This window comes from Hipposideros armiger, unplaced genomic scaffold (genome assembly GCF_001890085.2).
Source record: "Hipposideros armiger isolate ML-2016 unplaced genomic scaffold, ASM189008v1 scaffold_299, whole genome shotgun sequence".
NCBI classification, from domain to species: Eukaryota; Metazoa; Chordata; class Mammalia; order Chiroptera; family Hipposideridae; genus Hipposideros; species Hipposideros armiger.
In genome coordinates, this window is record NW_017731649.1 from 556,628 (window position 1) to 580,828 (window position 24,201).

Below are 24,201 nucleotides of genomic sequence, written 5' to 3' on the forward strand. Positions count from 1 at the left end.
AGCCGCAGTGAGCGGCCGTCCAGAAGTCGGCGACTGATCTGCCTCGCCAGAGAAGAGCACAATGATGGTGCCAGCTTGGGCCAGTGAAGCAACGACCTCCACAACTAGATTGAAGAACAAAACGACAGCAACTTGTCTGTTCCCCTCCCCGCAATTCCCCAATAAAAATCTTTAAAAAAAAAAAAAGAAGTGTATCCTCACACTGACCCCAGCACAATGGTGGAGCCAGGGGCAGCAGCGGCCACGGGGCTGCTTAAAGCTGCCTTCCATGCTATGCCACCCTCCCTCTGAGGCCGCAGCTGTCAGCCCCGCTCCCTGTGCCCCATGCGCCAGCTCTCCCGCCCCATCAGCCCCCGCGCTGCCTTCGGCTGTCAAAACCAGGCTCTGTTCCTGTTCCTGGCTCTGGCTCGGCTCTCCCCCATCGCTGCTGAGCTTGCGGTCAGCCCTCCAGCCTCGGTCCCCACCTGGAAGCGCTCTGCGTGGGTGACCACTTTGGAACAGTGTGCTGTGCATCCATGCAGGGGCCTTTGGGCCTGTTCCTGCTGTTGAACTTTCGCCTTTATTTATTTTCTTAGATTCCAGTCAGGCGTCCCTGTGTCCAGAGAACCTCAGCCCCCTCCTAACACTTAAGCCGACTTCTCCGCCGGGGATCCTTATGTTGTTGTGCAGTATTTTGTGGCAGCACTTGAAACACACTTACAAACATACTGCTTCACTTCCCCTACCCAGCGCCTAACTCCGGGGGCTGCGCGCCCCGTTCCCGGGACCTCCTGTAGGCTCTCCGGACACATGATGCTTTATTGGGTCTGGGCATCACCACATCATTTCAGGTGTTAGATGATGACGTAGCCCAGAACACAGGTGCCTTGAAAAGGCTTGTAAAGAATTGGGTGTTTTCTTTTATGACATCGGTGTTTTTAATTCTTCACCCTCAATTCTTTTTGCAAGCCAAATAGCTACTATATGCTCTCAATTTACATTCCTTCTGTTTTTTGGTACAATACAATTGATTCTGTGAGAGAAGGCTATAAAATCAGCATGGACTTGTACCTGATCTGAGACGCACTCCTTAAGCTAAGGAAGTAGGAAGTGTCTGCTTGCCACATGCTCCAGACTTCTTGTGGGAAACCTGATATTTGAAAAGCTAAGAAAATTAATTGCAATTGTTGAAATTTCAAAACTGTGATAATTATAATTCTCTAAAACAGAAGAAAGAGAAGTAAGTTGTAGGTTATATTTCAGTGAAACTGGGTTGAAACTTTTTCTTTTTTTTTAAAGGACTAAAACTAAGAAGTTAATTTAAATTTGTACTTTAAGTATATTTGTGGCACCTCCTTTTTTGTCTACCAAAACCTCATAAGTGTCCAAATAGAGGCCCCCAAATTACCTTCCTGGTGGGTACTGGAGTGGAGGAGAGTGCCAGCAGGCTCCAGCCTGACCCCCTGACCTAATGGAGACGGAACGCTCCTGACAAGCTGTGTCTGACACACAGTATGCTCTTGGCAATTGTCAGCCGCTGATGATAATGAGACCACTGAGAGAAACTTAACAAGGCCCGCGCAAGGCCTGTGTGACGTGACCTTGTTAGAAAATTTCTGAGAAACACAAGAGAAGATCTGACCAAATGAAGAATGCTACATTTTGAATCGAAAGGCTGTTTTGTAAAGATGTCGCTGTCTCTGATGAAAATACCAATGGCATTCTTTAAAACACTATAAGATGATTCTGAAATTTATTAGTTAAGAAATTGGAGTATTACTTGTAAGGAAATTTGGACAGTAATGACAAGGGGCCTGTTCTACCCCAGAATTGCTGCACGAGTCAGTACCTGGGCTGTAAGTCACATGGCCCGGTGTCTGGGAGTGCAGGCACACTTCCAGCAGTGTCACTCGGGTCCCTCCTGCCTGTCTCTTTATTAGAGTGGGACTCTGGGTAGTGCTGAGGGCCTCTTGGGCCATGCGGCAGGTGGGGCAGCAAGGAAGGAATTACAGTGCGATTCAGCAGTCGCCCTCCATTGTGGGGACAGCGGTTCTTGGGAACAAAGGAATGGGGAGACCAAGCTCACTTTTCTATCTGGTGTTGACAGCCTGTTGGACCAAAACAAATGTATGATTTTCAATGCCTGCTAATTCGGTTTTCAGAGGGAGTAAAGGTGTAGAGTAAGAAAAACAAATATTGTCATGAGATGTCAAGTGCTCGATGCCTTATGCTCTTCCCTTGTTGAAGATTGTGATGTGTGTGATGCGCTCTGCCTGCCAGTCTCACAGCCACTTGTTTTCTCAGGTTTCTGCAGGTTGATTCCTCACGCACGCTCACCAGGTACCTGGACGATCTATTTTGAAGGTGCAGATTATGAAAGTCACCTTCTACGGGAGAACATGGAACTGGCAAGTATTGGACGGGTGCTAGGTGGACCAGAAAAAGCAATGTATTTCTTATGACTTGAAAATTTGATGCAAATTCATTCCTCGCTACAGTGAACATTCTTGTGCTAAGAAAGCTTTAAAATCACCTCTTAATGCTAATTTTATTTAAAAACTCTTAAACCCACGATTTAATTATATATATATATATATATATATATATATATATATATATATATATATATATATATATATATATAAAGTTTTTATTTTCAGGCCTTGTCTGTACAGTTTTGTCTACAAACAAATGGTGCTTTTTAAAATAAAGAGTATTTATACCCACAGTTATACCAACCTTAGTGTTAATATACATTTTTAAAATAGGTTAATATGGTAGCCTTAACAGATTTCATTAGATGTTTTCCTTTGCTAAAAATATCATCTTAGTCGTTCTACCTTGTCTTAAGTATGTATCAAATCATTTACTAATATTTCATACATTTCTGAAAGAGTGGTCAATTCCAGTATTTACTATTTTTCTACATTCTAAGGGAAGCTCTGCTTTGCTCCATACAGAGCCTTTTAAACCAGAAGGCTGCTTCCCCCTGCTTTAGGGGGCGGCGCCAGTGCAGGGTGCTCGTGCACCGCACACGCTAGCCTGTTTTGGTTTGAAATACCAGTCCAGAAGAAATAGGAAATTTTTCCATTTCGAAGTTTTTTATTTAGTTTCATTTGCCTTAAACTTTTCTGTAATTGTCATTTTCGTCTAAGCCACTTAATGGTTCAAGGAACAAGCAGACGTGACCACACATTGGTCAGGATTTTACTATGAAGAGGGCTTACTCTATTTTGTGTTACCTGTCCCCATGACCCCAGACACCCTGGAGTAGATGAGTGTGTCTGGGCCCAGATTTAGAGATTCTGGTCATGAGAAACAACCATAAGTCTCGTGAAGCTTCAGAGACTTACTATGTATCCTGAATTATTATTAATTGGTACTCAGTCAAAACAGGGTGCCCATTGTATATCTGATTTCTATGAAAGCACTATGTAAGGTGGCAATACTTAATATACGATAAAGAATGTAATGTAGGCTCTGTATATTAAATTTTTTAGATTTGAACATGTATCATATCCATCCCCCACTACTGAATTAGTTGATAATTTCTGTTTCCTAAACAGATGACACATGTAACTACTGACAGTGACCGTGCCTCTGACACTTACCGTTGACCTTTCTAACTCTTATCAAATCCTACGTGACAGCAATTTCTGATTGCCGTATTTCATAGAAAAACAAGTACCTTTTAGGTGGAATCACTGGCTCTTTACCTTTCTGGTTTATTCACAGCTCCCTCAGGAAATTTCAGATCTTGATTTTTAAAAATCATAATGTCACCCACTCTTATTATTACCCTTAAAATTCTGTCTCACAGCCTCTGGTTCTGAGTTAGCAGCCACTTGTTTAATCCTCACTCCCAGGCAACACACCTTTGTACATATTTAACATTAGTGTGCACTGGCAGCTTGCTTCTTTCGTTTCGTTTCCTCTTTCGTGGGAGGTGTGACCTGTACACAGCGTGTCACATCCACAGATCATTTGTCTTGCTCACTCATTTATGAATCTGTTCAAGAACTGGCCTGTCCTGTGGGGACATAGCTTGTCGCTTGAGGTTTGCACCCAGCTGAGTGGGCTTCCCGTCGTAACGTGGGAGCGGGAGCACAGCTGCTCCAGCCCCGTGGCTGCGTTCATTCTGCTGTGTAAGAAAAGGTGTCTGTTAATTTTTCTGAGAGACAGATGTCAGGGTGCCTCTGTCAGAACTTCTCTTCTGTCCTGCCCATAGAGTCTCTAAAATACTTTTAAACAACTTCTTTAAAAAACACCCAGGAATTTATTCTGAAAGGTAATAAAGTAAAAACTTCATTTTGTTTTTATGTTTGGGTTTTTGTAACTGGGTAGTTATGGAAGTTTAGTTTTGTTTTATGCATTAAATTCTTCAAGTAACATTTCAATAGCATTTATGACTAGATTCATCTTTAACACTCGTGAGTCAAGGGGGAGGTGGGTGTCACTTTGAGGGGTAAAAAGTGTAACTAGTGCACTCTGTTGTACAGCTGAAACTAATTTCAAAAAATAAGTTAATTTAAAAAAATTTATTATTAAAAAAAGACTCTTGAGTCAAGAGTATTAGCACTTATTTTAAGAGTACCTGTGCTGATTGATTTTTTTTTTTTACTATTTCTTTTCCCACTCTCCTGTTTATTCCCCAACCCCCACTACCCCCCAGTTCACCACAGTGAACATGGCTAGATAGAGCATGAGCTGTGTGACCATGTAGAAGCACCCCCATTTCAGCCGTAAAGTATACCTTTCTTTTCATCCTTTAGGCTCAGCCTCTGAGGAAGGAACCTGAAATAATCACTGTGACCCTAAAAAAGCAAAATGGAATGGGCCTTAGCATTGTTGCAGCAAAGGTAGGACAGAGTCGGGCGTGCGCGTGCTCAGGGTTCGTTAAACCTGGACTCAGAGGGCCGGCCGAGTGGCTCAGTTGGTTGAGAGCTGGCTCAAGAGTGTGAGCTCTGAGCAACAGGGTCACCAGTTCGAGTCCCGGCCGGAGCTGAGCTGCCGCTGAGCTGCCAACAGGTGGCAGGATGGCTCAGCTAAAAAAAAAACCAAAAACAAAGACTCATAAACCTGGGCTCAGTGGTCGGGGGCAGGGACGTTGCTGCCTGAGGGTGAAGTGCGTGTGTGTTGTGTTTAAGGGGGTGGGGGCTGGGGGGTGTTGTAGGAGTGAAGCAGCTGCTCGGGCTCTGCTCTCTCTGCAGGCGGACCTCCCCTCAGGGACCTGGAGAGGGAGCCAACGGTGCTCGGAGGGCGCAGGGTAGAGGGGTCAGCCACCTTGGTGAGCCACTTCAGCCTGGAGGGAACTCCTCGTCAGTGCCCAGAGGGGAGGCCTGTCCCCTCGTCACAGTGGGTGTCACACACCCTTCTCCAGCCCTCGTGCACGGCACAGTCACTGAGCACCTTGACCCCGGCAGGTTTCTGGCTCTGACCGCCAGGCACCCCCTCCAGTGGGTGTGCAGGGGAGTTTCAGAAACCGCATTCTCAACCTGGGCTCAGACAGTGGTTCCGATGGTGCCAACTGCTGGCCCCCGTTTGTGCAGGGCATCAGGAAGGAAGTATCATTTCAGCTACCTTGGCAGGAGAGCACTTGGACAAAAAGGACTTAGGGGACGTTGGGGTAACAGGAAGGATAGAACCACGTGTACTGTACGTGCCGTGTTCAGATCACTCGGACCTGCACCAGCAGGCAGAGTTGAGTAAGAGGTGGTGCGTAACTCATGTTAGAGCCTCCAGAGCAGCGGTTCTCAACCTGTGGGTCGCGACCCCTTTGGGGGTTGAACGACCTTTTCACAGGGGTCGCCTAAGACCATCAGAAAACAAAAAGATATTTACGTTACGATTCATAACTAGCAAAATTATTGAATATGATTAGAGTATATATGAATATACTCTATGAATATGAATATGAAAAAATATGAATAGAGTAGCAGCGAAAATAATTTTATGGTTGGGGGTCACCACAACATGAGGAACTGTATTAAGGAGTCGCGGCATTAGGAAGGTTGAGAACCGCTGCTCTAGATTCATAGGCTGAGAGTTTGTACCTTATCCTGTAGGCACCACAGAACAGTAAAGGGTTCAGAACAAAAGCGGGACATGATGACATGTTAGGAAGCCATACCTGGGAGTGGCGTGGCGTGTGGGATGAATTACAAGAACTTGGGGCTAAAGGTGGGATTCCGGTTAGGAGCCAGCTGGAAGGCCTTTTCAGGGGTGGCTGGAAGCTGTTGTCCAGGGCGCTAGTCTTGGTCTGAAGTGCCAGGTCACATGGGGTCACCCCAGGGAGCCCAGAGGGCAGGTCCAGAGCCTCTGAGCCCAGAGTTTCTGCCCCTTCGTCTGAGAAGGCTCACGTTCATGGCTGTATTTCCAGACTGTTGTAATTGAATGGACCTAGAGCTCAAAATGTGCAGATGTGAATGGGAAGGTGTCAGCTGTGGGCTCTTCTGCTCTTAACAACTGAACCAAACGCCCATGTTCAGGATAAAAAATACTAGGATGAAAACTACTCCATCACACTTAGACAGGAAAAATTTAACCTCTTTGTTTTCTGATGTGTGTGTTATTAAAATTTTATTTTAAATACTCATCTTACTGGAAATTTGAAATACTCATCTGTAATCTCTTGGGTGCTACCATTTCTCAGCGTCTCCTCCACCTTTTTCAGCTTAGAAAAATAATCTCTTTCTCTACAAACTACCTGTTTTCTGTAGATTCCAGTCTGACTTAGGTTAAACGTCTTTGACCCTTTTGCTCGGGTCCTGACGTCTCAAGGACACGCACCCCCTACCCCGTGAGGCCCACTGGGCACTCCCTTGTCTTTCCTCGCGCAAGCCGCTGCCTTTGACCTGATCCAGCTGCCCGCTGTTCGTGGGCAGTTAGGGCAAGAAGCCAAACAAAGTCGCAGTCAAGCTTTATTCACTTCCTTGCAACTGCAGGCAAGAGGCAAAAGAAAAGGGCACTGTCCCCTGTCCCCCGGATGTGTCGGTCAGATGGCCGGTGGCAGGGAGAGCCCTCTGGCCACCAGGAGGAGCCCTGAACCTTTCTGTGGGCCCGGCAGGGGTAGGAGTGACCTGGAGCGGAGTCAGAGTGGGGACAGTGACTCAGCTGGGGCCTCCCTACGAGGCCTCTGCGTGGAGGCGCCTGGGCAGGGCTGCAGGTCTGTGTGTGCTGATTGTCCCGGAGCACAGGCCGAGGCCACCGGAGCCCCCTCCAGAAACCACAGTGTGCCAGCTGCGCCCCCAGTCGCTGTGGGGAAGGCGGCTTCCCCAGGCCAAGGGAGCTGGACGACTCAGCCCTCACCAGACCCGTGCACATTGAGCCCCTTCCCCCCGGCTTTTGTCCACCTGCGTGGCGGCTGGCCACACACCTGTCCGTGCCCATGTGTGCGGTTCCCTCACTGGGCACCCATGCCACCCGCTCCTCTTCTGTGCAGCTCCAAGCTACTGTGTGTTCTTTCTGCACCTGCATTCACACAGGGAACATGGAGTGAAAGCAGTGTTCCGTGGTCGGTAGAAAGTTGTTTGTCGTGGGAAGATAGGTGACTGGGTCCTTGCTGTCCCGCAAGCGGTTTGGGATGAGCAGCTGGTAGAGCCCAGGCCTGATTCCCACAAGCCTCGCAGTTCAGGAGGACACAGTGAGCTTCAGGGTACGCAGCCCTTGTAAGACTAGAGATGTATGAAGGTAGCAGCTAATTGCTAAAGTGATGTTTATTCCGGAAGAGAATGTTGTGTGAAAGATTCGCTTTTGAATCTTTAAATCTCCAGGGTTTTTTGCTTTCTATGGTAATACATTTAAAAGAGAGTCATAGAAAATAGAAAATAACAATATTTCTAATTGAGATATCGGATTATAGAATTGGGACTTAATGGGTAATAGTAACAACACAGGAAGTTAAGCAGAAGTAAATCAAAGGATGAAGCTTTTTGCGGACCGCGGCTGGATTGAGAAGCGTGAGGATGCGGACGTGTACACTGGGCCTGCTGATGTGTGATTTCTGCTTTGAACGCGCCCCTTCCCTCCTCCCTGTGTCGCTCACTAGCTGTGGCCGCCGCAGGCCTCCCCTCGAGAACGCAGAGGACCCACAAGAAGGCGCGCCCCTTGGCTTCTCCCCTCTGCCCAGCACCCAGTGCGTCAGGCCCCTGGGAGAGGTGGGGAGGGGCTGCGCACACCTGCCCCCTCCTATCCCGGGGCGCGCGCGAGGCCTGTGCCTCCTTTTCTAAACAAGAGGGCGGCGTCCTCCATTGTGTCAGGGATCTTCCTTCTGTTCTGATGTCCTGTCTTTCAGATATTTTCCACAGTAAACAGTATGTATACATTTAAAACTGGAAGAATAGCAAGAGTTTTTGAAGAGGCATTGCAGATTCAGTTCTCAGGTGGTTAACTCATCAACTTATATGTACATTTAACAGGACTAAGTACGTGTGTGGCTGTCAAAGTTTTCTTCTCCCGCCAAGAATATCGACATGCAGGCAGCCACTCTGTTAGTGGTCCTTTCAGGGACAAGGCAAAAAGTGTGAATGAGTGAGTGGCCTGGGGGGTCACTCTCAGGGATCTTTGCTGGCTGACTGAGCCCAACTATGCTGTGCAGGTCAGCCCAGGCCCCCCTGCGCAGAGGACTGTAAGCTGCACCTTGAAGGGGGAGCAGGTGTGAGCCAGGCAAGGACGGTGGCTGACAGTTTGAGCTGAGGGGACGTGCAGGGGCTGCAGCCGTGGCTGGCGCAGTGAGGGGACACCCCTAGAGGTGCGTGCACTGAGGGGGCGGGAGCAGGTCTTTCCTGTTTGGGCCGCTTGGTCCCTGCTCCGTGCATGGCTGTGCAGCCGTAGTTGGGAAGCAGCCACAGGGCAGCTGTCAGCGAAGCGGTGTGGCTGTGTCCCAGTCACACCGACCGACAGAAACGCCGCAGCGCTCAGTTACCTGCCCGCCCTGAGACTCTGATGGAGCTGGGAGTGAGATAGGCAGCGTGCAGCGGGCTCCGGTGGGGCACCTGACCGAGTGCTGTCCTGCACGGTGGTCCTCCCTGCTGGACGCAGCAGGGCTGGAGGTGCCCAGAAGCACATTCAGAGCCACCGGTAGGGTAGTGAGAGGTAAGCTGGTACTGGTTTCCAAATGGCGGTGACAGGCATGGGGCATGGAGTCGAGTCAGCAGCTGGAGGTCACTTTGTTGTGAGGTAACGTGACACCAACCCGCAGACACCCCATCTTGTGCTCTGCTGCGGGGCTCCCCTTTTCTGGTCGTCATAGGCGCTGGTGCACGCACAGTCGTTGAGTGACAGCTTCCAGGTTGCCTGATGAACTGGACATAGTGAGTGAAAGAGAAGCAGCCCCACGCGGCCCGATTCTGTCTGCGTAGCTGGGCACATGCAGAGCTCATGAAGGAGGGGCAGGGAGGGGCAGATGGCGGCGTGATAGGCAGGGGCCCAGCTCACACGCAGCACGTGCGATCCGGTGCCTGGCTGGCTGAGGAGGCGACCGTGCCAGCTAGTGGGTGAGCTCGCTGGGTACGTGAGGTGGGACTCCAGCTGGGAGCCGCAGATGAGACGAGGGGTCGCAGAGCTGCTCTGGAGGACAGAACTCAGAGCAGGAGCATGTCGGCTGGAGGCCTGTTACCGCAGCGTGACTGACACTTGTCACTCTCCTCTTGCTGTGGCACAGCACTGTCCCTCCAGTTGTGGGGTGAGCGCCTGCCCTTGGTGCCTCAGGGCGGAGCAGACCGCCTCACCTCTCCAGGCTGCGGTGCGGCCGGGGCAGCGTGCTGACCTCAGTGTCAGGTGAGAGGAGCCGCCGGAAGCGTCCTTAGCCTCTGGGAGTTGGTGATCAGGTCTGCCCCTTGTTCTTAATGTCACCGTGTATTGTGTTCTTTCCTGCAAACAGCCGGTCGGCCTCTGTGACTGAGTTGTGCCCCCAGTAACCTCAGTGTCTGTGTGTTTTGTATCTGGCCCAGTCTGTCTTTTTGGCCAATTAGCGAGCCAGGACACTGGCCGCTGAGTCCCCTGCTGCTCCTGCATGCTGCAGCTCCGTCCTGGGGAAGCCATAGACGGCTCAGAGCAGTGCGGCTGTGTGGCTGCCTGCTCCCAGCGCTGCTTTGGGAGCTCAGCGTGCCACTTCTTCTTACTCATCTGTGGGACGGCGCGACACTTCCTGTTTAATTTGGAGCTTTAAAATACAAACAGTTCCCTCCTCCTCGTTTTTCTAGCTCTTTCTAAAGTTGAATAAAGTACCAAGTGAACAGAAATCAGAGCTGACTGGTTACGTAAGAGTCTCAGTGTTGCATGCGTCTTGTTCGTGTTGATAGAATGCCACAAGTGTCACTGCGTCCCGCTCGGAACTGTGTCCCGAGTTTTGCAAGCCCAGCGTGTTGGTTGCTGTTGCAGCTGAGAGAAGTAGACGGTGTGTTTTCAGGCTGAGAAGCTGTTGTGCTGGGATCCAATGTGGTTCTCCGTTGTGGGGAGAGCTGAGCCCGGGGTGAGTTTCCTGAGGGTGCTGTTGGGACGCGGGTGTGCTCCTCCAGGCTGGTCTTTACGGGTTGTTTTTCTCCACGAGCTTGTGGAGACCTGTCACTAATTAGCTTGCTCATGAGGCAACCATTTAATGTTGCTCGTAATTACACACCCAGATGCCTGTTGTTGCTCTTTGTTTTAATGCTGCCAGTTCTTAAGGCTCATAAAAATACAAGTCTCCTGGATACTTTTTATACTACAAAAAAAAAAGTACATTTAACCCAGCTACTTATAATATGGTGACAATTGCTTGAAGTAATTGTAATGACAGCTTTATAATTTACTGAGGACATATACAAGAAAAGCCATGATGTAACTTTGTTTTGGCTGCATTAGGTGATTTGTACCTACTGTAGGCTTTCTCTAAAACCCTTTTTTTCTACATTTGAACATAAAATGACCATTTTGAAAGTACTTAGACTGTTTTACTATTTTATTTATAAATGAACAGTGAATTCGGTAGTATCTTAAAGATAGTTTTAGTTTGTGCTTTTAGACTATATACTGATTTTAAATTTTGAATCTTATTTAGTTAGCTTAAAAAACAAATTAAGGTTCCTGTGCCTTCAAAAGGAGAGGGTGAAAACCGTGGTTGTTAATATACTGCCCCTCACTGTTGGAAGAGAGCTCCTTACATGAACTGTAATTTAGTGCCTTGAATTTGAGACCTTGACTCTTGTTTGTGTTCAAGGTGTGCTTACTTGCGACCACGTGGGAAAGACCTAGTCAAAGAAATGAAGTCAGGAAATTCTTGGTTCTTTTTCAAAATCAATTCCAAAGTACCCGGTGTGACTGCAGAGCTTCTGCCGTGGAAATGCCAGAAATAACTTTCCATGGAGTTATAAAATGACCTAGTGCCCTGTGTGGCTATTGATTATGAATTTGAAAGCAATATTTTATACTTTGGTTCTAAAAGCAAAATAGCATATTATATAAAAGAATAATTTTTTACCAATTTTATAATAACGGCTGATTTCTAGACTGACTGAAAGATTGAATTCACTTACAATATTAAAACCACATGACAGGAACATTAAGTGTCAATGCTAAAGCATTGGTATTTGTAGGTCCATCGGATGAAGGGAACCGTCCATCCAAGGAGGGCTCAAGGCTCAGGGCACGCTGCTGTGCTCTGGGTACACAGGTACCCAGGGGCCTGCTGTGGGCCCTCACTCCTCCGAGTCACAGGTCTCTTTAGGAAGCTCAGGAAAGCTCTGCACCTTCGCCCAGGTGAGACCCACACAGCACACTTGCCACCTCAGCTGTCTGGGACCCAGCCGAACGCCCTCCTGTCTGGCCCGTTTCCTTCACTTGATTGTGGACGGGGGAAGAGTGGTGCTGTGATGCCTCTTGTTTCGTATTTTATGCGAAGAGTCAACAGACCCACGGAGCAGGGCCTGGAGCCTCGCTCACAGAGATAGGTCACGTTCGGACTTGTCCACAACACCCCCCCCCCCCCCCCGTCGCGCACTGACCTGCTCTTCCACACCACTGAGGGCAGGGTGTGGGTCCAGAAGGAGTTTTCAACCTGATCATTTCAGAATCCCACCCAAAAGAGGGAGCTTTTCGGTGGTTTGTAAACTCTAGTCTGAATTTTGATGTTTAATGGGTCAGGACTACTTCTCTGACTAGACTTACTGTGTCAAACACTGAGAAAGGAGCAGGTGGGCAGAGCATGGTGGGGCTGGACGCCTGATGAGTTTTCCGTATTCCTGAGCACTTAGGTCATCCCAGCCCACTGATTGCTGAAGCCCAGCTAGTCCAGACTGCGCTTCCAGGCCTGAGAACAATAGCCGTGAATTCATGCTGCTCCGGCTGGCACGTCTTTTTTCCTCCTGCTGCTGCTTTTTTTTTTTTTGGATTGTATTTTAATGATGTTTTTCTGTTGTTAATCATCTCCTACTCCCACACTCACTCAGTTTGCCACTGGCATGTTGGAAGGGTAGGTTCCTTCTGATCGAGACTCCTGATTGCGCTTGGCTGTGCAGGAGGTGAGGTGAGCGGACCTGTACTTTGAAGCCTTCCCAAAAGGTGCGTTGGAAGAATTAGAGAAAACAAGGTATTTGGGCAGCTTTTCCGTGTAGCCATTTCTCATCGGATACGTTAAGCAACTGATAGGTGCGTGTTTCTTTGTCAGTTCTAGGGCAAGTGGGATGTCCAGCAGCCGAGTTGCATCTGTTGGGGAACCTTTTTGTTAACTGACTGCCATTCTCCTTGGTACCTGTTTTACAAGTCAGTTCCAGACCTAGTTTTGCTCCCCTCTCTTCTCCCTCTGCCCTTTCTCTCTCCCCTCCTCCTCAGTCCCACCTCCCTCGCAAATTCTCTTCTCGAACCCTCTTCCTTCACTTTTACGGGAAAGCAAAGCAGTTTCAAGGTGCATTTCACCGTTCGTAAGATCACACATGAGCGATGTGTTACTTCGTTTCAGTTGCTTGTTTTGGAGGACTGAGGCCCTTGATCTCCGCGTTCTTTGCACTGCCTGGCTGCTATGCTCGTGTGTTTGGTCATTGTTCTCTAATAGTCAGGCGAGGTGGAAAGGCACAGACGGCAAACCCCGCAGAGTGGGTGCTGTGCTGCTGTGTTACTCTCCTACTTAAGTTTCATCAAATTTCAGAGTTGTAAGTAGTGAGATTCATCATTCCTGATGCCTTTGGAATTATATCGGTGCTTTCCAGAAGATCCTCTTTAAAAAGGGAATTTGTTTTGTTAAATGAGAAATGGCAAATTCTGAATGGTTATGCTTATTCTTTTAATTTTGCAGCTAACATATACACTAAAAATACAATAGTAGATTTTTCAAATACCAGTGTAGATACCTTTAGTCAAGTGATTCTTAAAATTATTTAGAATTCAGAATGTATTTTATACATTTACTATTGGGTTGTTGGGAAAGTCATGACGCATTTTTGCAACGAAAAACAAAAAATATGTCATGACTTTTCCGACAACCCGATATATTGTTTTCTCAATTTTAATGTATAGCTGTGGTTATTCTTCTAGTGCTTGGCAATCAGGGTGTATAACGTTGGCATATACTATATTATGGTAAGATCCTGTTTTTACCAAGTTATCTGCAACATTGTAAATTTATTATTAGCGCCTGTGGTTACTATCACATATATACTATGTGAAGCCTATAGTTTTAGAGGTGTGTTGTCCAATGGAAATAGAATGTGTGGGCCACATAGGTAATTCTAAATTTTCTCTTAGCTACCTTAAAGAAAATAAAAAGAAACCGTGAAGTCGGTTTTAATAATGTGTTTTATTTCACGCATTATATCCAAAGTGTTAGGATTTCAGTGTGTAGTCCATGTAATTTGTTAATGAGATCTTTTAGATTCTTTTTCCGTACTGAGCCTTTGGAACCTGAGCATGTCTTACACCAGCCACACATTTCTGGTGGGACTGGCCACACTGCAGAGGCCGAGTGGCTGTGGGATCGGACAGCATGCTGGTAGAGTGTCACCAACATCTGAAAAGCTGTTTCTTTCTATTCCTGTAGTGGCTTTTGGTCAGCGCTCACGTAGCTCATACTTACATTCTTGTAGTGACAGATGGTGACCCATGGACGTGTAACAGCAGAGAGTTCTAACTCTGGACCCCCTTTTCCTTTGTTAATTAGAAAAGGAGTGGAATGACCATAAAAGCAGTTGTGAGTCAGCATCTGTGTATACATGTAAATGAAACAGGAACCGAAGGAATTATTTTAATTTTCTTTAACCCTCTGTCAGGTGCAACTGATCTCACAGATTCATTGCACACAAATTTTCAAATGTCTAACAGTTAAGTGTCGTGACTCATCGCTTCCGTATCTTCCCTCTCCTCCTAACCTGTCGCCAGTCGTGTTTGTGACTCAGTACAGTAAAGACGTATTTCATAGCGGCAGCTTTGTGTGCAATGAATCTGTGAGATCAGTTGCACCCAGCAGAGGGTTAAGTTCAGTTTAGATTAGTTTGTGCATAATTGCTTAGAAATGAGACATAAGTGGTTTACTGTCTCTGAACTTAATACATTTTATTTCATATAATTTTTTTTTTATCATAGTCTGTAACATTTTTACTTTTATTCACACGAGGTAGGGCAGGCACAGCAGGAAGCTCCGTAATGCTAAGGCATCGTTGTGGCTTGTCGGATGGTAGTCTGCCTGGTGTCTTACCAGACAGAGCTGGCCTGCTCCCAGGGCAGAGGGCGGTTAGCTGCGATGAAGCAGAGCTTTCTTATCTTTGCGCACCTAGCCAGGCGGGCATTCGGGCCCAAAGCCGCTGTGGCCAGATTGAGTCACTGGATCACCTTTGAGTTGGTCAGAGGTTGTGGTGTTTGGGTTCAAAGTACCCATGTCAGTTTGAGACACACACACAGTAGTTAGAAATTCCTCCCGGTTCTTTCATCTCCAGATATTCACCTGTAATTTTGTTTTTCTAAAGTAATTACCAGTGTGACTGTAATTTCTCTGTGCGACAGTCATATATATTTTTTTTCTTTTTTTTTTTTTTTAAGCTGAGCCATCCTGCTACCTGTTGGCAGCTCAGCGGCTGCTCAGCTCGGGCTGGACTCGAACCGCTGTTGCTCAGAGCTCAAACTCTTGAGCGAGCTCTTAACCAACTGAGCCACTCGGCCGGCCCCATATTTATAATTTTTATGGCCAGTTCATAACGGAGCTGCACATGAAGTATCGATAGGCTTCGAAGAAGCAGAGGTAGAGGAAGCAGAGCGGAGGAGGGAAGGACGTTGCCATAGAGGCGGCCAGTCTGCAGGAAGGACGTGTGTCCACGGGAAGGAATGGCCGTGGGCTGCCAGCGTGTTCACGGAAACGGAGCGGGGCAGCCTGTGAAGGAGAGGACAGTTCCTAGGACGTGGTACCGGCTGAGACCACATTTGGAAAACTCAGTGCCAACCAGAGTTTGGGTACCTCTTAGAATATTCTAGATCCAGATTCTTTACTTTGTATCACCCACCTACACCAACAGTGTTTTTTAAAATATATTTCATGATGCATTGTTGATAATTTGAGTAAAGTTAATTTTTATGATGAGCCTTAAGTAGACCTTTTAGACACTAATTAATGGGTCTTCTGAATTGAGGTCTCTAATAGCATGAACTCATATTTCCTTGGATGAAGACCTCCCTTTGTGACAAGCAGATACACTACTTATAACCTGGACTAATTAGGGGTTAAAAGAAGTGATTGTAACTTAGAATTTAGATAAATCCCCATCATGTGAGCAAATAATATCTATTACTTCAATACCATGCCTTTCTCCTAATCCATTACCTGACAGGAACAGATTTGAATGTCCCTTCCTGAAACAGCAACACATTTGGTCCCATCATCAGAAATGCTTAGGGTTTCTGACTTTTTTTTTTTTTTTTAAGATTTTATTGGGGAATTTGGGGAGGGGAACAGACGAGTTGTTGTCTTTTTGTTCTTCAGTCTAGTTGTGGAGGATGTCGCTTCACTGGCCTATGTTGGTATTATCTTCCCAGGTGAGGCAGTGGCTGGCCGGCCATTGGACAGTTGCTCACGGCGGCTCATGGAATCTCACAAAGCTCACGCCCGCTGCCGGCCAGCCCCACTGCAGCCTACGCCGTCACCGGCGACTCACGGCAGCCCAGCTCCAGGTTGAGCTGTTGTTCACCATCTTAGCTGTAGAGGGCGCAGCATCGCTGGCCCTCATGTGGGATCCAAACCGGGGCCCTGCTGCTCAGAGCTGGCGTCCCAAGCCAACTCCTAACCAACGCGCCACTTGGCCGGCCCGGATTTCTGACTTTTTAAACTAGCAACTTTATACTGTTATCAAATGTTATGTTACCAACTCATATATAATAATGAATATATCAGCTGCTTCCTAACCTATGAATGAATTCCTTAACATTCTGGACTTCCTCATAGAAGGTTTCTAAAATAAGAAATTGACCACACTAAGTAGCCTTATAAGGCTGGGGAGGGGACAGGACGTGGGGGAGGCCTTCTGTACAAGTAGCTGGAATACAGGACGGGAACCAGGACACTCCCATGGGAACCTAAGTGAGGAAGATATTACATCTTGTCTGATGTTGGGAAGGCAAGGGGGTTAGGGGGTGCTGGCAGGTGAGTCTGGGAACCGGATGATGAAAGGATTTTGGCAGGCAGTGCATCAGAAAGCCGTGTGGAGAGAGCCACATAAGCAGATGCAAGAACATGGGAACAGGATGGCCTGGGGCCTGGCGCTGGCGTGGACCCAGCAGAGCTGTGAGAGGCTTACGCCTGAGCTTGGGCTCGGGGGCCAGTGCGTGTGCAGGAGGCTGCTGCGACTTCGGGCTGGGGGGCGGGGGTGCTCGTCACGCGGGAGGATGGAGGGAGCCGCCGACCCATCACAAGGAGCGTGTCCATTTGGGGCCAGAAATTTCCTGAAATGGATGATGTCAGCTTCTGCTTAAAGACATGGTGATAGTGCTGCTGTCAAATATGTGATGTGATCAGTTGTACGTAAATAGCCTGCTTAGGCTTATTAAATTTTACATTGCGTGTAGCACAAGTATAGTAAATTACCTATGTAAAAACGGTACTGGATTTCAGGTTATGCCAATAATTGCATTTTCATGGAGTCTACCACATTGAGGCTTATCGTTATGCGTGGAGTGCTTGTGGAGTAATAGAACACAGTAATTCCCTTCAGGCATGTGACTACTAGTTGAAAACACAAAGTAATAATCCAGTGAAGCCAGTTTATTGCTGGCTGTGGGACAAAGACACCTTCCTAGAGTGACAACTGAGTAACAAAAGCAAACTGACATGCAACAAAAAGTGTATGCAGGTTCTTGGTTTATTACGGAGAAGCACAGAGAGCTTTTCTCACTTTCTTCGTGTATCATTCTGTGATTTTAGAGTCCTGTTGTTACAGCTTGTCTAAATAAATGAGGGTTGTTTTTTTTTATTAATAGTAATCTTATCATACCAGAAATGGGGACGGAGGGCTTGATTTATTGTGTTAAAGTGTATTTTTGGTATTTTATTGTTTATATCAGTGTTACTAAAAGCACTGTATTACTAGTATTACTGCTAGATTGTTTTTTTTTGTCAAAGATGGTAGTAATTGATTATCTTATTAGAAGGACAATTTTTATTATCTAACTTACAAGGACAGTATTACATTACCAAAAACTAATGCTGTGTGAAAATGTAGTTAAGTGCTCATTCACACTAAAAACTGGTACAGTCATCCCTCCTTATTCACAGGGGAGATGTTCCAAAACCCCCGTGGATGGTACCGAACCCTGCATATACTGTGTGTTCCTGTCCACACCCACCGTGATAAAGCATAAGTTAGGCACTGTGCGAGAAGAGCAGCAGTAACTGAGAATAAAATACAGCGGTGTACTGCAGTAGAAGTGATGTGAGTGTAGCCTGTCCCATAACCAACCTGATAACAGCGGCACCTACTAAGTGACTCATGGGCGAGCAGCATGTATGTTGTGAAGATGCTGGACGAACGGACGGTCACGCGCTGCCCGCTCGGAGTGGCCCACAATGTAAAACTTAGCGCACTGTGTATTTCCAGAGTTTCCCACTCAATATTTCAGACGTTGGTTGACTGGGGAACTGGAAACGCGGGGCCCCGCGTAATGTGATGTAACTCCGTGAGCGTTGCTTTTATGTCACACAGAGAGCAGGAGAAAAGTAACTGTATTTTAGAACCTTTAAAAAAATCTGACAGGATACTAGCTATAAATGAGCATCATGTATCGGGTTGTCGGAAAAGTCATAACGTATTTTTTCTGTGTTTTTCATTGCAAAAATGCGTCATGACTGTTCCGACAACCCAATAGTATTAGCAGAAAAAGAGGAAGAGATGTCCTCAGTGCTCCAATCAGAAGTGTTACTATATTTGACAACTATGAAGAAAACCACGCTAGAATATAAGCTTCACAAGGGCGGGGGCGTTTGGTCTGTTTTGTTCATTGATGTGTATGCGCAGAGCTTAAGACAGCATATAGGCTTAGGGAGTATTTGTGGAATGATTGAAATTGTCATTTAAACAGCTGAGTGGTTGGGTTAAGCATTTAGTCGTAGATTGTGTAAGTTTGGAATTAGATTGTGTATGCAGGAATACCCACTCTTAACAGATGGGAACAGTGGGGGTTCACAAATAATTTCCCAGTGTGTGTCAGGTCCCGAGGTTCAGGGAAACACAGAATTGGCCTCAGTGAAGTCAGGTATAGAGGTGTGTTTATTGCTCTTTTGTTAAATTCACAAAGTTGCCATTTGTTAAGCGACTGCTATATATTTTTTATTCTGGAATTTTAGAATTACAGAAAAGTACAAGCTTTGCCAACTATTCCAATAATGTTTTGTTTGTTTTTTGTTTTTGATTTTATGGCGAAATGACCCAGGCGAGGATCACAGGTTGCACTTGGCTGTGAGTTGTGTTTGCCATGCTGGGTGGTTTCTAAGGGGCACCTGGTAGGCGCTGGGGGCTGCTGGGTCTGGGCAGGAGCTTGCCCACAGGTGACACGGTGGCTGTCGGTATGTAGATGGACACACAGGGCACTGCGGGGAGCACGTCAGAACACCTTGGCAGAGGTCTGGAGCTGGGTTGGGGCTTATAGAGAACTTCTAGAAACTCGACCCCAGACCATGGAACCACAGGAAGTCTGAAACACGCTGCCTCCCTGTCAACTGTTTTGTTAAACTGAGACATTCTGTACTGTTTTCCGAATGAGGCATGTAGTAGGCGTCTTCAGGCTCACAAAACAGTGACGTGCTATGTGCTGGGTTTCCCAGAGGGCAGAGGGGGCTGAGGCCTCAGCAGTGGTAGTCGGTGGGACCGTCCTCTCTCAACCTGTGCTGTTAACTACACAGAAAAGGAAGGGGTTTAATGGAAACTGTGATTCGAGTGTTATAGAATATTTGAGCTAAGTCATTTGTTGAAATCGTTATCTTTGTAACTTTCTCGGATACGGTCTTACATTTTTGCTTTTATGACACAGTATTTCACAGCTATTGAAGTAGTTGTGACCTAAGAGAAATACTCACTTGGAGAGGATTGGAGGTAAACAAATAGCCATGTGATATTTCATATGTGATGATGGCTCCAATAAATTATCCGAAACTTTGGTTTTTATGTTACAGTTGTAATGTCCAAGCAGGCGTTGGTCCTTCTGTAAAACAGTTGTGTGTGTGGCTTACGTCTGTCTCCCTGAAGCCCCGTGTCCTTCCGTGAGATGCCATGCAGGAAGCCAGTGCCATACTGTGTGGCTCAGGATTTGTTGAGGGTTGCAGCCGTGACCCTCCAACAGAGTACTTTCTGCCTGGTCTTCTCTTGCTACCTGAGTCTCTCTTGTCGGCCACAAGAGTGTCTTCCTGTGTAAATTGTGAACTACAGGTGTGAACAGAACAAGGGATGTAGGTAAATTTTGGAATGCAGAAGTCCTATAGCCAGTTGCTTTTGTGTGAAAGTGATGAACAGCATGTATCACGAGGGTAGTTTTTAGTTCACTGATCCTGTAGCTGTTCAGGACTGACCTTAAGTTACCTTTGGGACTCAGTCTAGCTTAGTCTTCAGCTGGTTTGGTAATAATTGACTGATTTCTCAGGAGTCATTTTTCTTAATTTGCAAACACAAAATGGGTGTGTTTCTTGTTGGTTTCCTTATATTTACCAAATAGACTATTAATTCTGTTAATACAGTTTTTATATTTCTAATTTTCTTATAAAAACAAGAACCGGGATTTCTGTTATAGTTATCTATGTACGTATTTTATGTTTTTAGTTTTGTTTTACTTCCCTGAGTATTGTATTCCTTACTGTATCTTCAATGCAGTGTTTCTTACCCTGTTTTTGTTTAGGGTGCTGGTCAAGATAAACTTGGAATCTATGTCAAGTCCGTTGTGAAAGGAGGTGCTGCAGATGTGGTTAGTATCGTTTTTAAAGATGTCAGTTCTCGGTGTATCTACTATTTAACAAATCACATGAGCTATTCCCCTGGTACTTTTGGTTACAAAGCACGAAGTGCTGTTTGCCGTACATACACACTAAATGTGCTGACCGTTGCCTTCCCCTCTCTCCCCTCCCTGTGCGGTCCCACCGCTGGACACACCTGTGTCTCTCGGTGCTGGGCCCAGGATGGCCGCTTAGCTGCCGGCGACCAGCTCCTCAGTGTGGATGGACGAAGCCTCGTAGGACTCTCTCAAGAAAGGTATCATTCATTTCTTTGTGTGAAGCATAATTTTAGCATGTTTAGGGATAGTTCACATTAAAGTTCACAATTGGAAGACGAAACTTAATTCCCAAAGGCCCTGCCCTTGCTCTGCCTTTTTAGGTGTGAAACTCTTAGTGTGCATGACGTTTCATTTGTTAGCAAAATATAAGTATGTATTTCAGTCTGTAGCAGTTTCTTTGAAGTTTTAAAAACAATTCTTAACACTTCCTGAAATTTCTATCATCTTATTATCCTGAATGTGATAACAGGACGTGTGTGTGTCATTAATTTATAAAGTAAAGGAATGGGCAGCAGGTAGTCTGGCCGAAGGGCAGAGCCGTTACTCAAAGCAGCAGAGGAGGCTGTAGGCCATGCTGCCTGTTGCCCTGGTCACAGGCGCCCATGGTGACAGAGCAGCACTGTGTTTCATTTTCTGTACGTTTGTACCACTCTCGTCCTAGGGCCGCAGAGCTCATGACAAGAACAAGCTCCGTGGTGACACTGGAGGTAGCGAAACAAGGAGCGATCTATCACGGTCTCGCCACCCTGCTCAGTCAGCCGTCTCCAGTGATGCAAAGACGTAAGGCCTTGCTGTGGAGGACAGGCTGTGTCTTCCATGGACTGCTCCAGCAGCAGCAGACTTAGCAATCACTCCCCACGTGGCAGGCAGGGACCCCCTTTAATATTACCAAAGCCCTGTGGAGCAGAGACTGTTGTGTGTAGTGCTAAGAGCCACCTGGCCTCACCGCCACAGGCCTGGAGGTGACCGCGGAGAGCGTCCCTGTGCCTGGCGTAGGGCGGCACTCAGTCAGCAAGTAAGCGGATGAATGAATTTTCAGTTTTCATAGGCAAACACGGGATATAAAGTCTTCAGAGAACACACAGAATTCCCTAGTGAAAGAAGGTTTAGGAATATGAGCAGTTATTTCAGTCCTGCATGTGCTGAATGGAATAGGACACATGATTATCTTGTATAGCTTTCACTTTAAATAAGAAGCTCACTTATTTGAATAAAGTAACTTGTTGATAGAAACGGTGGTTTTGTAGCTACATGAAAACTCTCAGAGCAAAATCAATATAAATGTAGGGCTTTTGAAAGAAATGAGTTCAGAAACCACAGGGGAGTACATCAGGACTCCTGTTATCTTTAAATCACACACTGCAAACTTCCCATCTCAGTCCTCACAGCCCACTTGCTAACTGCATGGCCGTGGAGTCCGGCCCTGACAGCTCTCAGCTCCATAGGTCAGCATTCTGGGAGCTTCAGAGCCCAGAGCCCAAAAGCCAGGCCTACTAGTAACAGAACAGCCACGGAAAATGTACCCAACACCCTGGACTGACTGTTTATTGAAGCAAAAAAGGTATCTTAAAAGCATGTATTGTACCATATGCCTTGACTCAGCGTGTTTTTTACTCGTTTCATAACACTTAATATGTTGGCTGTCTGACTTCTTAGTTTCATTTGAAAGAACCAGAGTAGAAAGAGTTAGAAACCAAAGAGGGAAACTTAAAAGTAGATAATAAATTGGGGTCACCAAGCAAGAAGCTAAGAAAACTAAAAAATAAAAGCTTGAATTGATGAAGATATCTTGAACGTACTTTGATTTCAGTTTCAGATCGCCGCGGCTCAGGGAAACCCCGACCAAAGAGTGAAGGTTTTGAGCTCTATAATAATTCAGCTCAGAATGGGTCTCCTGAGAGCCCTCAGCTGCCATGGGCAGAATATAGTGAACCAAAGAAATTACCTGGCGATGACAGACTACTGAAGAACAGAGCTGACCACCGCTCCAGCCCCAACGTAGCAAGTAAGAGAGTGACTGGCCCCCCTTCCCTCGCCCTGAGTTCTCATTCATGTACATGCGTGGTCACAGAGTGAGGAGGGGTGCTCTGGTTTAAGTTATTAAAACGGACGTGATGCCTGCCTGTGTTGGCTGGCTGGGGTCTGTTTTTCCTGAGGGATAGCAAAACAAATGTTCTTTTAACAGGAAATAAAATCTTAAGTTGGAAAACCTTTGATCAGTTGCTGCTCTAGGCAGGTACATTGGTAATGTCACTGGCAGCAGCTAGCATCCTACCAGAAGGAGCTCAGATGGTCCTTAGACTTTTAAAGGGCTCTTAAGAAAAAGAAGCAGTAGAAGAATGTGCAACTCTCAAGAGGTTCACAGTGCATGAAAGATCTGTTCTGTGGCCCTTGCCAAGACCATTAGCCCGTCGCTCGTCTGTGGGGAGACCTCGTGGCTCTGGGCCTTGGTTATCAGGGGACGGCCAGGCAGGATGAGCCCGAACCCCTCCCGTGCCTTATGTTCAGTTCTGTGCCAGACACCTCACTGGCAGAATGCCGACGCGTGGCACATGGTGACTGCCCTTAAAGAACGCTTGTCGGGTCCTGTCTTGTTTTATGTCATGTTACATTTCTTTCCCTGACTCTTTCCAACAGATCAGCCTCCCAGTCCTGGAGGGAAAAGTGCACCAGCCCCTGGGGCAGCAGCCAGGATAACGTCCGTCTCCACCGGAAACCTGTGCACGGAGGTCTGAGCCACACACCCACCAGCTTTTGTCACTAACACTTACCGTCCCTTAGAAGGCTGATGGTCCAGTATAGCTTTCACTCCACATATAGCATGTTTAGCATTTGTGAGCGTTTAACATGGTTATTCTTAGTATACTAGGTAAATTAGCTTTAAATTAGTAGGTCTGGGTAAAGCAGTTTTTTGTTGTGTATATATATATATATATATATATGGCACATTTATTACACACATACCGTGTTTCATTCTATACATGCTGTATTTTAAGAGAGACCATAGGAAACTACTAACTTAGCCTGTCGCAGCCTCTGCGGAAGCTCACTCTCCCCATGTGCTTCTCCAGGAGCAGCTGCCTCCTCCGCGCCCCGAGGCCTACCCCATCCCCACTCAGACGTACGCCAGAGAGTACTTCACCTTCCCTGCGTCCAAGGCCCAGGACCGGGCGGCTCCTCCTCAGAACCAGTGGCCAAACTATGAGGAGAAGCCACACGTGCACCTGGACAGCGGCCATCCCGGCATCGCGGCTCAGGTCAGAGGGGCTCCATGGGCAGCTGCAGGGTGCGAGCCGCGTGGGCCCTGAGACGTGCAGCTCCCTGTGCTGCAGCGCTGCTGGTGTCGGCGCTTTCCTTCACGGGTTTGTGGTTCACGGAGGCAAAGGGATAGATGGGAGCGAACACTGAATAGGAAAAGGGGCTCTTGGTCTCTTCACGTTGGATGAATGAAATGTTAGTGCTGTTAAGCCATAATTACAGTGGGTAAGGCGAGGTGTACCGACTCGAGGAGTGAGAAATGAGAACCCCGGTGATCACGGGGTAGCCATGGTCCCTGCCCATGAGGCAAAGAACGTGGCTGCAGAATAGACGCATAAATTAAATCAACACAGGCTAGTAAGTGCCGCTGAGTGACGGAGCTGTGCTCCCACGTGACATTCAGCTGCCGGAACAGAGGAGCTTTTGACCCAGGAAGAAGGCTCACAGCTGTGTGGCTAAACCAGAACCTCCAGTGTTCAG

At 46.9% G+C, this 24,201-nt stretch overlaps 1 protein-coding gene across 15 annotated transcripts in view; it reads left to right on the top strand.

The window, feature by feature from the left end:
* Window positions 1–24,201, top strand: part of AFDN (afadin, adherens junction formation factor) — a 93,749-nt gene that overhangs the window by 55,539 nt on the left and 14,009 nt on the right. For all 15 annotated transcript variants that reach the window (XM_019659479.1, XM_019659482.1, XM_019659484.1 and 12 more), the window contains 8 exons: window positions 2,284–2,387; window positions 4,752–4,838; window positions 20,311–20,376; window positions 20,587–20,660; window positions 21,125–21,243; window positions 22,274–22,468; window positions 23,101–23,192; window positions 23,535–23,720. In XM_019659479.1, coding sequence (XP_019515024.1) covers window positions 2,284–2,387; window positions 4,752–4,838; window positions 20,311–20,376; window positions 20,587–20,660; window positions 21,125–21,243; window positions 22,274–22,468; window positions 23,101–23,192; window positions 23,535–23,720 — 923 coding nt within the window. The remainder of the gene's footprint in view (window positions 1–2,283; window positions 2,388–4,751; window positions 4,839–20,310; window positions 20,377–20,586; window positions 20,661–21,124; window positions 21,244–22,273; window positions 22,469–23,100; window positions 23,193–23,534; window positions 23,721–24,201) is intronic.